We start from the raw sequence: 12177 nt of genomic DNA, 5'->3' as shown, positions 1-12177 counted from the left end.
AAAAGGCTTATGAATCAACACAGAGGTTCCGCCTCTGCCAGGAGGAGACGGATCCTCACAGCTCTTCCTGGGAGGTGGGCACCTCGGCCCCAGGGCGAGCTCTGCGTCCGCGCCCGGTGACTACGCTGCTCCCAGATCCTGCCTGTCAGGGGCACTTGGATGAGCCGGCGGGCGGGCGGGCGGTTCCGGGAGGGCCGTCTCCTTACTCCAAGCCTCGCGTTGCCTTGCCACTGACTCCTTCCCTGCCTGTGGCCTTGGCTTTCTCAGCAGGTTTGTGTTTCAGCGAAGCCTAAGCACAACCATAATTGTCAACCAGGGGGTTTTAATTGGCTTCAGAGCTGTCTGCTGGAAGAAGGGAAATTGAAAATAACAGAATTAAGTATGATTTGCATATTTAGGAAAGGGAGAAATGTACTCGTTAGAAGTGCGATTGAAGTGAAATGCATTTTTCTCCAGTAAGTAGCTTACTTCTCTGCTAATAAGTCTGCTGGAAAGATTCTCTGGCTTCTTCGTATGGCTGCTTTCCCCTTTCCCCCAGTTTATCAGAGTGGTGGTCACCTTTAAACCTGTAGTTAGGACTCAGGCACAGAGTGGGGTCTCTGGCAGGTGCTTTCTTGTGCAAATTTTAGAGCACCCAGTTCCTCTGCTTCCACATGCCCCCTTCCCTGCTCTGCCTGCACAGCATGCACACACACGCACAGGCACGCACACACACCTGTGTTGTACACCTGCTCTCTGATACCCTGCAGCCCCTGTGAAGTGAGCACTTGGGACTAGGAAAATGGAAGGCAGTGAAAGACGACAACCAGGCCGAGATGCCTGCGAAGAGCCCCCTCTGATGCCTCCCTGCCCCAGGGTTTTCTGTCATGGTTTTCACACTGATAGGAATAGAACTGGGAAATTCTGTTTCTGTAGATGTGTGTGCTGAGCCGCTGAAGTCACTGGCAAGCCCCAGTTCCTTTAAGGTAAAGGAGAGCTATGCAGGAGTTCACCAAGAGCTGCCTGGCACTGCTGCCTGTCCAGGCTGGTGATACTCCCGTCTCTGGGCTACAGTGTTCCGGGTGTGTTGACCCAGCCAGCTCTCAGCCCCTGGCAAGTAGGAAACACACAACCGGATACGGTGGGGAGTTGAGCAGTGCGTGGGCAGTGGCTCCCTTCCAAAGGAACTTCCATCCAAGGAGGGCAGACGGCACAGCCCAGCAGTGATCGCCAGGGCCGTGATGCAGCAGTGGCTACATTCATGAGTGGGGGAGGGGAGGCTCAGAGGAAAAGCAGGATGCATCGCCCAGAAGGACCACTAGGACTTCAAAGACACAGCCTGATAGGTCGGGCAGGGCAGGCAAAGCCCTTTCCCATTGCATCTGCACCAAGTCACCACAAGCCTGCAACTGATGACAAAGGAAACCGGTCAGCTTCCTGCTCTGGAGGTCGGAAGTCTGAGCAGGTTCTTGTCCACTGCAGTCAAGGTGCACGTGGGGCTGCGTCGTGAAGGCGCCAGCCTTTCCCAGGCTCTTCAGACCTGGGCATCCCTTGGCTCCTGGCCCTTCCTCTGTCCTCGGCCCCAGGCGTGCCCAGGGGAGACTTTGTCCTGCTTACCCCTAGCTCCCGTCACTCCATCAGCACCCTCCCCCTAGTAATTCCAGGAGAGTCTCTCCATCTCCAGGTGCTTGGTTCATCCCACACACACGTGAAGCAGCACATTCATGGGTTCTGGGGCTGGGAAGTGGACGTCTTGTCCAGGGTGGTAGTGGGAAGCAGGGAGGGACTTATTTCTGCCTATCAGAGGCTGTGTTAGTGGCTTTCTGTCACTTAGTAACAAGTAACCTGGTGGGTTAAAATAAGCAGTACTTTCTCACAGTTTCTAGGGTCAGGAATTGGGCGATAGGTTGGCCAGGTGGCTGTGGGTCAGGATCTTTGTTGGCACACGGTCTTGGAGCATGCCTCGCTTGGTGCTCACACAGGGCAGCTGTCAGGGGCCTCTGTCCCTCTGCTGTGGGCATCTGTGTGGTCCTCTCAGGTGACTTTGTAGCGTGGCATGGACTGATTCAAGGGAGAGGGCAAGGCGGAAGCCACGGTCCTTCTGTGACCTGGCCTGGAAGCAGGCCCCCACATCTGCTGTGGTGTTTGCCGGAGGTGAGTGATCAAGTCCAGCCCACACTGGAGAGGAAAAGGAGTGAGCCGTTCTCTGGCAGGAGGAGTAGCAGAGACTTGGTGGGCAGATTTGTAAGTCCCCAGAGGGAGCATGTGCAGCCTGGAGACTGCGGGTGTGTGCGGGCAGCAGCAGAGTGTGTGGCCAGGGTGTGGGAGCACAGGGCAAAGATAGGTGGCTACCTCACCCCCCGGGCTGCGGGAGATGAGCGGCTCGACTCCTCTTGCACCCGACCCGGGTGGAGGTGGGTGCCGGCTTCCCCGTGCCCTTGCTGTGCAAGCAGACGGTGGCCTCGTGTAAAGGGTTGCTCTGAGTCCTTGCCCCTGTTGGAGTGCTTCATGCCGCTGTTTGGAGGATGCTCTGGTACTTGGTATTGAGAGGCCCCTCTGTCAAGGATGCTGGCTTCTGCAGAGCACCCCGCGCTTTTCCAACTCCTGCTGTTTGTGTTTCCCTGCCTCTTCTTGTGAGCCTTTGTGTACATACCAGTGTGCGCCTGCCCGGCGGTGTCCATGAACCAGTGTGCCTGTACCCTGCTGTGTGCATGCCAGTTCTGTCCGTGCCCAGCTGTGTCCATACCTGGCTGTAGCTGTACCCAGCTGTGTCCATGAACCAGTGTGCCTGTACCCTGCTGTGCGCATGCCCGGCTGTGTCCGTGCCCAGCTGTGTCCATACCTGGCTGTAGCTGTACCCAGCTGTGTCCATGATCGAGTGTGCCTGTACCCTGCTGTGTGCATGCCCGGCTGTGTCCGTGCCCGGCTGTGTCCATGCTCAGCTGTGTCCTTACCTGGCTATGTCCATGCACTGTTGTGGAGAGGGTGCTACAGGTTTTTTGGCTTCAGCAGTGGTCACCTGTCCAGCAGTTGTGTCTCCTGTCTGCTCTGGAGTTTCCTACCCAGATCAGATGTGGCCTACATCCCAGAAGAGATGGCAGCAGTTGTGTCCGGAGATGATTTGTCACCTTCTGTTTGCCTCGGCAGTAACTTCCCCAGGTGCATTGTTCTGTTGAGTCTCCTGTAGAGCTGTGACGTGAGTCACTTTGCCTTATCTCTGCCACTGACCCCAGCAGGTCACTCACTGCAAAACTCAGGTCATCGCGGCCACTGCCCTTGGCTGGGCCTCACTCTGCCTCATCATAGGAGGGATTTTCAACTAGAGGACTGCTCAGAGCTCTGACAATGTACTCTCTGGGAACATTGCCTGTCACCCAGCGCAGACATGATGCAAGGAATCATTCAGTTACCCAGGGTTCTGCTTATAGTACTGTATCTTGATGTTGGATGGAAGCTTCTGGAAGCTTGGCTGCTGCTCCAGGCATTGCTGTGGATCTGATTCGGCCATGGCTGCAGTCCTGAAGCTTAATAGTGACTCACAGGAAGAAGAGAGGCACAACAGAGCCACGGCCTCGCATGCTCAGGCTTCTCTCTGGAGGGAGGTGTCATGGCATGAGGCTGTCTCGTGGTGACGGCCACTTGCGTGGTCGTGGAAGTTACCCTGTCCCTCCCACCCGTGAGCGTCAGCCTGAGCATCAGGCGCCCTGTGTCCACAAGTGCAGCAGCTCACCCTCCTGGGTTCCCGTCCCCAAGCCCTTTAGGGAGCAGCGGTGACCAGACGCAGGCAGAGGCGTCGCAGTCTTGCTTTGCGAGCTCATGCAACGGCCTGGGCAGGAGGCAGCATCCGTCCTGGGGCACGGCACAGCAAGGCCAGCTCCAAGTGCTGGGTCCCCCACTGCCCACACTTCTAAAATCCTGGCTGAATTCTTGGGCCCCCGGGCGTCTCCTCTGGCCCTAGAGAGAACCTCGGGGGAAACTGAGGCCTCTGAGCTGAAGTCCAGACGAGTCCCCGGCTCCAGGGCTGGCAGTGCTGACTGGGGCCCGCGGGCTTCCCCCTTCTCTGCTTCCTTGACCCTGTGCCCTGCTGCGTGCCCAGACAGAAGTGTGCCGGTGTTTTCTCTGCGGTGGTGGGCGTGGGGGCGGGTCAGGCCTCACCCTGCTGTCCCCACAGCCCAGCCCGTGCTGTACTGGTGTGCACGCAACATGTCCTTCTGGAGCAGCATCTCCTTCAACCTGGCCGTGCTCATGAACCTGCTGGTGGCCTTCTTCTACCCGTTCAGAGGCGTGCGAGGAGGTGAGGAGTGCGAGGAGGTACCGCTTCCTTCGTTCCGGGGGGGGGGGGGGCGGCTCGGAGCCGCGGGGAGGCGGTCGCGTGCACGGGACGTTCAGAGGTTTCGTCTCCAGTGCTGCTGAAAGTGAGAGGACTGTTCATCGGGTGGAGCTGGGCGTGTCTCTCTCCTGTGTTCTTTATAGGCCTTCACTGTTTCCCTGCTGGACGGTGGTCTTTATCTTTTATTGGTTGAACTCTTTATTTAGCAGTCATTAAGCCTTTCCCTATCATGTAAATTATGTTGAAAAAAGACGCTGGAACCCAGCACATAGTAAGCACTCAATAAATGTTAGCATTAAGAAGCATAGGTTTTGGCCGGCTCCGCGGCTCACTAGGCTAATCCTCCGCCTGCGGTGCCAGCACCCTGGGTTCTAGTCCTAGTTGGGGCGCCGGATTCTGTCCCGGTTGCCCCTCTTCCAGTCCAGCTCTGCTGTGGCCTGGGAGTGCAGTGGAGGATGGCCCAAGTGCTTGGGCCCTGCACCCACATGGGAGACCAGGAGGAAACACCTGGCTCCTGGCTTCCGATCAGCGCAGCATGCCGGCCGCAATGTGCCGGCCGTAGCGGCCACTTTGGGGGTGAACCAACGGAAAAGGAAGACCTCTCTCTCTGCCTCTCTCTCACACAGTCCACTTTGCCTATTAAAAAAAAAAAAAAAAAAAGCATAGGTTTTGTATCCACATGGGCTGTGCACGTGGCCTGTGAGGAATCATCTGTTAGCACCGTGGTTTTCTCCACTGGGAGGTGACGTCCCGGAGAGGTTGAGAAGCCCAGCCAGGGTCACACACTTCTGAAGCATGAGGATTTTTATATTCCTCCAGCACAGTTGAGAACTCAGTTTCAGCCTAGAATTGCAGGAAGTGTCTGGAGCACGTGCACATTTCTGTTTCCTCCAGGGCTTGGAGGGGAGGCGGGAGTGAGACGGCACACTGTGCATCCTGATTTGTTGAGCCTGTCCCTGGCCACTGCCGTCACGCACAGGCCGGCGTGGGAGGTCCCCGGCCTGTGTGGGCTCCCTTGCCCACTACCTCTTCCTGCTGTCCATCGGAGCCTTACGCTGTGCTAGTAAAGGCGGGTGGGCGGCAGGGGCTCAGTCTCGTCGGTGGCAGACTGGAGCTGTCACTTTTCTGGGGCTCTGGTGCCAGACGTTGAAAAAGCTCCTGCCAACGTGCATGACCTCTTTTCTGGGAGGTAGACTTTTTTTAAGATTTATTTTATTTATTTGAAAGGCAGAGTTACAGAGAGAGAAGGAGAGACAGAGAGGTAAGGGCCCAGCTACATGGGTCATCTGCTGCCTTCCCAGGCACGTTAGCAGGGAGCTGATCAGAAGTGGAGCAGCCGGGACTTGAACCGGCACCCACTGGGATGTCAGCATCACATGGGTCGACTTTTCAGCTGAATGTGAAGTTTTCCTCGGGACCTTGGGCAGAGCCCCTGTGTGTGTGTGTGTGTGTGTGTGTGTGTGATGGGAGAGCCCAGAAATAAGACATAGAACCAGCGCCCGAGCCTGAGCAGGCACCTGTGGCCATAGCCACGCGTTGCAGGGCCAGCTCGGACATGGTGGCATGTGGGATCGCCCAGCTAAGACTTGCTCATTTAAGGAGCTGGATTTCTGTCTGGCCTGAAGTTACGGCGCAGATACCGTTTGAGTGATGTTTTCCTTCCCAACGCACGACCTCAACCCAAGCCCAGAAGGGAATTTTCTCACAGACGACACCTGGTCAGGGGTCACGGCCCTGTGTATGAGGAGGGTGAACCAGAAGGCAAGGTCTCCCCCGAGGGACATCAGCCTGACCCAGGCTGCCGGTCAGCACTGGTGTAAGCCGTGTGGAGCCCCTGATGAACTCAGGCGGCTGGGACAGTGGCCGGCTCTACCTTCATCATGGAGACTGTCAGGCTCTTCACGGCTGCTGATTGGACCACTGGCCTCTGATCGCTCTTACTCCCATTTCTTTAAACATATTTCAGATAGGTGCATATTCCTCCCCTTGACCATCTCCTTTAGGGGTCACATGTGGCAGTGTCCAGGAACAAGCTTCAGGCAGGGAAACCTCTTAAGAAGTGCAGGGGTTTGGTGCTCAGGCCCAGTGCTGCCCCTCCTTGGCCCTGTGACCTTGGGCAGATCATCCCAGTGTTCGTGCCTGTGTGTGAAGCGATGCTGAAATCGAGCCAATGACTATGAGACCTCGGTCTGGCTTCAGAGACACCTGCAGGGCCTGGGGGTCAGTAGTAGCGGTCCTTGCCGGGATCCCTGAAGCGTCCTGTTTCTTGCCCTTGGAAGTCTGACTCCCACTGCATGGGATGCCTGTCTACAGGCCTTCCACCACCACTCCCCCCTTTTTTTTCCTTAGGATTTTATTATGTCTATGAAAGAGAGAAATCTTGCATCTAGGTCAGTCCCCAAGTAGCAGCAATGGCTGTGGGCCCAGTGGAAGCCAAGAGCCAGGCACTCCATTTGGGTCTCTCCCGTGGGTGCCAGGGGTCATCTCCTGCTGCTCTCCCAGGTACCGGCTCACAGGCCACAGCTTAACCTGCTGTGCCACAGTGCTGGCGCCATCCCTTCCCCTCTGAAAGGGTGAGTTCTGAATGTGCCAGTAGCTCTGACTTCTCCCTAGAAGCCAAAGCTTCTGGTTTTGGAACCATGGTCCTTAGCACCTTGCGCTGGTGGACTATGTGAGAAGTGTGGTGAGATCGGAGGGGAGGCAGGTAGAGTCCCTTTCGTTGCCAAGTGGCCAAAACAGCCCAGACACGGCAGTTTCTCCTCGGGGACTTTGGTTCTTTGTAAGAAGTGCTGAGGGCCTTCCCTGGAACCAGCGCTGGCCACCTTCGGGAGAGGGTGTGAGATCCAGCTTGTTGACAGGAGGTTTTTCTTGGGGATCAGTATTTGTCAGCATTTGTTGCAGCCTGAAGATGGGACTTACAAAATGTTCCTCTTGAATGTGTGTAATGACCTTGTTACGTGTGCCAGTATGATTTTGTGGCTTACAGAGTTTGTGGCTGCCCAGAACACGGTGGCCTTAAAAGCTCCTTTCCAAGGGCCCATTCTCCCCTCCCCCTTATGTTTATTTCAGAGTGAGGAGTCCCAGTCTTTGAAAAGCATGACAGTTGGGCACCTACGCATTGCTTGCTGTGAGCATGTTCTGATGATTGAAGTAAATAGTGGTACTTTGTGAACTTGCTTGTTACTGACATTTTCACACAGATAGGCAAGAAACCACAGCCTAGGTAACTGGCCCATATCTGCCAGTCCAGCTTTGACAGCGGTCATTCTGCTGGTATTGTTCTATCCATTCCTCTGCTTTGTTTTCTGAAGCATTTTAAAGTCTAGACATCTTGTTGTTTTGTCCATAAATATTTCAGCATGCCTCTCTCACTTATAAGCATACTTTAAAATATGTGTGATCACCATACCATTATCATAGCTCTAACAAAACTAACAGCAAGTCTTGTAATAGTCTGTCCAAATTCAGATGTCTCCAACTGTCTGAAAGATGTTGTTCAAGAGTTGTTTTTCTGAAATCTAGCACTTTTTTTCACACTGTTTTTGTGGTGGGGAAAAGGCTTGGTTTTATGGTAGCCTTTTCAGAATTTGAGGTCATTGCTTCTACTCATCACATTTGTTATCCTGAGTTCTTTTTTTTTTTTAAGATTTATTTATTTACTTTAAAGAGTTATACAGAGAAGGGGGGAGAGAGAGAGAGAGAGAGAGAGAGAGATATCTTCCATCCACTGGGTTACTCCCCAAATGACCACAACAGCCAGAGCTGGGCCAATCCGAAGCCAGGAGCCACAGCCTGGGAGAAGGTGTTTACAAAAGTTATTTGAAAGGCTTATATCCAGGATATATAAAGAATACTTACAACTCATTAATAAAAAGACTGCCCTATTAAAACAGTGGACAGAATGCATGATCCAAAGTTCATGAAAGAAGATACATAAAAAGATGTTCAATGTCACTGATTGTCAGGGAAACAGAAATTAAAAACACAATGACCATCCCACTACACACATGCTAGAATGGCTAAAATGGGACAGACTGACAGCACCAAGTAGTGGTGACAGTGTGAGCAAGTAGACTCCAATGGGAAGGCGCCGGGAACGCAGTGTGCTTGGGGTCCCACCCTCTGCGTCCACATACTTTCCACAAGAGTTGAAAGCATCTGTTTACCCCAAGATTTGTACCTAACTGTTCTAGTAGCTTTCCTCGTAATAGCTCCAGGCTGGACAGGACTTTGTTGTGCGCTGTTGGCTGGATAAAGCGTAGCCCGTCCATATGATGGGGCTCACCTCAACAGTGAAACCAGTGAAATACCAGTGCATGCACCAACTTGGGGTCTGGCCGGGGGAGAGAAGGCAAGTACGAAGACCGCCTCCTAATATGGGGGTGTCCTCCATTTTGATGAAGTCCTAGGAGATGCAGGGAACAGATCACTGACTTGTGTTGGGGATCAGGGAAGGGTGGGGTAGGGACCAGACATAACTGTGAACAGGCACAAGGAACGCAGTCGTCACTATCTCGATGTGGTGATAACTGCAGTGGTTGGTGGTTGCACAGTTGTACTAACTGCTGAAGTTCACCAAGCTGTGCCATTAAAAAGGGTGGTCAAGAAACACTGGCTTCAGGAACATAGGCCCTCCAGCCATTCACAGTGTCATCGTGGGCCAGAGAAGGAAGTGGAGACTCTGAGCCCTTCAGAGCGAGATGGAGAGGACAGGGCCAGCCTGGTAGGCAGTTGGCAGTTGAGAGGTTTAGATAAATGACAGCCAACACAGAGAAGGCCCTGTGATGGCTCACGCTCGTTCAATGCCTGCAGGGACTGATGTGTGCCCCCAGGATCCACTTGCAGGATTTCTGAGGAGCTCCTGCCTCTTTGTGTCCGTGTCTCGTCAGCTTTCCCCTTGGAGGGTGTTGGAAAAGTAACAGTTTGGGGCAATGGTTGTTGATGAGAAAATAAGTCCTGATTGGCATGGACAGAGTGAGCCAGAGTGGCTACAGGAGGAGCTGAACAGCTGGGCTGGCCTTGGGGCTGGCGCTGGGTCCCTGCGGTTCGGAGGAAGTGGACCCTGTGTGCAAGTGGCCTTGGCCACGGCCTGCCACTTGTTTACACCTGCAGGAGGCTCACTGTGTGATCACATTTGCAATCCGGGCTATTTTTTTTAATGAATGTTTTACAGAACTGTATTTTTAGCCATGTTGGTTCATATTATGTAACTGAGCTGTCTTGTGGGATGTTCTAAATAGAATTTGCAAGAGCAGGAGATGACAAAAACCGGTACAAGTTCTGTGTCTCCCAGGATAATCCAATTGTAGGACGATGCTCATGACAGGGAAGTTGCTTCCTCCTTCCCTTGAGGAGACTCGAGGCAGGCAGGGGCCTTGCAGTGTTGTTCTGTGTACTTCTAATAGAAGCTGAGTTGAGGCTTCTGCATCGCCACTCCGAAGGGTGAAGAGTGGTGCACAAATGGGTTTTAGTTCTTGAGCCAGCACCTGTGAGTGCCTCCTGGGCACCAGGCACTTCCCTAGGGGAATTTCCTTGGGGAGGAGAGAGAAAACTGACACTTAGAAAAGAGGGTTTGTCAGGCCAGCATTTGGCGCGGTGGCCAAGGTGCTACTTGGGATCCCCGCATCCCGTATCGGGGTGCCTGGTTCTAAGTCCTGCTCTGCAGGTGCCCCCATGCTAGTGGTGTGGACCCGCAGAGGGTTCCAGTGGTTGGATTCCTCCCACCCTGGGGGAGACCCAGATTGAGTTCCAGCATCCTCACTTGAGCTTCCTGGGTTACAGGCATTTGGAAGATCTTTGTCTCTGACTTGCTAAGAAAAAATTAATATAAAAGCTTGTTTTTAAAAAGAGAAGGAAGATACTTGGGCTACAAGTATACACACAGACACACACACATTCTAAGTACACAGTGTTCTGTAGGGATGACCAGAATCTGAGGGGACCATGGAGAAGGAGGGAGCGCCTGGCAGCCCCTCGTGAGCAGGAGGAGGGGAGACCTAAGCCCTAGGAGGTGTGGCAAGGAGAGATGGATTCCCCCAGGCAGAAGGAGGCATGGAAGTCAGAGCACAAGAGTGGCGCTGGACTGTGCCTGGGGCAGAGGACTTGAAATGACAGTCGGAACTGGGGAGATACGAGGAAGCCTGCCCTGGTCTGCTGTCCACCCTCAGTGGAGTCTGGTCCATGAGCCCCCTGCCTTGTCCCTTCAGGAACGCTGGAGCCGCACTGGTCGGGCCTCCTGTGGACGGCCATGCTCCTGTCCCTGGCCATCGTCATCGCCCTCCCCAAGCCCCACGGCATCCGCGCCTTAATCGCCTCCACAATCCTACGGCTGATATTCTCGGTCGGGCTGCAGCCCACGTTGTTTCTGCTGGGAGCCTTCAACGTGAGTATGCCATCTCCATGGACACGTTTCTGTCGGCTTCTGTTCCGTCACCTTGCACTCTGCTCCTGGAAGCTTTGCCCAGGGCTTTCGTTGAGAACACCATGTGGGTAAGGCTGTTAGAACGGCAGGAGCGGGAGACTGCTGCAGGTGCAGACCTCCCTCGTGACCCCCTCCGGGGGCAGGGAGCCTGCTCAGGCCTCCTTGGAGCATCCGCAGTCTCGGAGTGAAGGCACAGCCCTCCTAGCAGGTGCATGGGAAGGAGGACAGAGTGAAGGCTTGCTGCCTTTCTTCCGGCTCAAAGGATTGTTGGAACGAGAGACTGTAGCCATCAGTGAGGTGATCAGAGGGTAGCAGCACCCACCTCTGGCAGGGGTCGCATCTGTTCAGACACAGAGATGGAGCAGGGGGCATGGGAAGGAGAGGTTCAGAGAGGGTTCAGCATGACAGCCCCGGGAAGTGCTGGTGTGTTGCTACAGTCACAGGCTGCACCCGCAGGATCTTGCTTAGAAGGGGGCTGCCTGAAGTGGGACCCTGCCTGGGAAGGAAGGAGGAACTGGGACAGGCGAGGCCCTGTGGGCGTCAAGAGTGCTCTCTGAGGCTTCCGCTCTGGGCAGGTGAGGAAGCTGCACGCAGAGGGAAGTGATTTTTCAAAAGAGGCTTGGTTTGCTGATCCTGTGCAGCAGAAAGCAGCCTCAAATGGCAATGGTCGCAAGGCCTTCAGGGAACCAGAAGCCAAACCAGGGGGTGGGCACGGGGCGGGGCAGGGCCAGGAGCAGAGGAGCCTGCTGATTGCTGTCTGTGGCCCCATCGGCCAGAGCAGCGGAGCCCAGGACATGAACAGGAGACCTGCAGAGCTGAGTTCTGCCTCTGTGCTGCGCTCCAGGCCCATGCACAGCTCCGGGGCGCTGGGTTCTGCACCCTCCGGGTCTGTGTGTCCACAGAGCGTTCCAAGTTAAGACAGGGTGCCGTGGTTCAGTCAGTGTGGGAGTTCTGGCTTAGACAGAATGGATTTCCCAGACTGAATGCATGGACGTGACTCCTCAAGCTTCCCGAGAGAACCAGTGTGTTGGTGCTTCTCCATCAGGACAGGGGTGGCGTGGAAGAAAGGCTAAGAAACTATTTCCAGGAGTGGGAGGGGCCTGACGTGTTTGAGCCAAGCAGTGATTTATCCAAAGAAGCATTCTGGAGGTTTGCTCAGCCCGGCACACAGTGTGGATTCAGGTGGGAGGGACTGGAGGCGAGGAGTGCCCTGAGGCTGCAGTGGAGGAGTCGGGCCACGCCACACACTGTGCGGCGGGTGTAGGGTCGGAGCCTGAGCTCAGCAGGCTGCCGCATCGAGTGTCGCTGTCTTGACGGGGTGACGTAGGAGAACCCATGCAGCCAGGGACGGCAGTGCCACTAAAATGGAATCGCGCCCAGACCCGGTCCTCAGGGGAAAATACACTGAATCTGTCGACTTAGGGGCTTGAGGTGATGAGACACACTG

At 54.8% G+C, this 12177-nt stretch overlaps 1 protein-coding gene across 11 annotated transcripts in view; it reads left to right on the top strand.

The window, feature by feature from the left end:
• Positions 1-12177, top strand: part of ITPR1 (inositol 1,4,5-trisphosphate receptor type 1) — a 299108-nt gene that overhangs the window by 256805 nt on the left and 30126 nt on the right. For all 11 annotated transcript variants that reach the window (XM_070050022.1, XM_070050021.1, XM_070050014.1 and 8 more), the window contains 2 exons: positions 4151-4273; positions 10516-10691. In XM_070050022.1, the coding sequence (XP_069906123.1) occupies positions 4151-4273; positions 10516-10691 (299 nt within the window). The remainder of the gene's footprint in view (positions 1-4150; positions 4274-10515; positions 10692-12177) is intronic.

Source organism: Oryctolagus cuniculus, chromosome 10 (genome assembly GCF_964237555.1).
Source record: "Oryctolagus cuniculus chromosome 10, mOryCun1.1, whole genome shotgun sequence".
Classification (NCBI taxonomy): domain Eukaryota; kingdom Metazoa; phylum Chordata; class Mammalia; order Lagomorpha; family Leporidae; genus Oryctolagus; species Oryctolagus cuniculus.
Note: the sequence above shows the minus strand (reverse complement) of the source record. Positions and strands in the feature narration are given on the sequence as shown.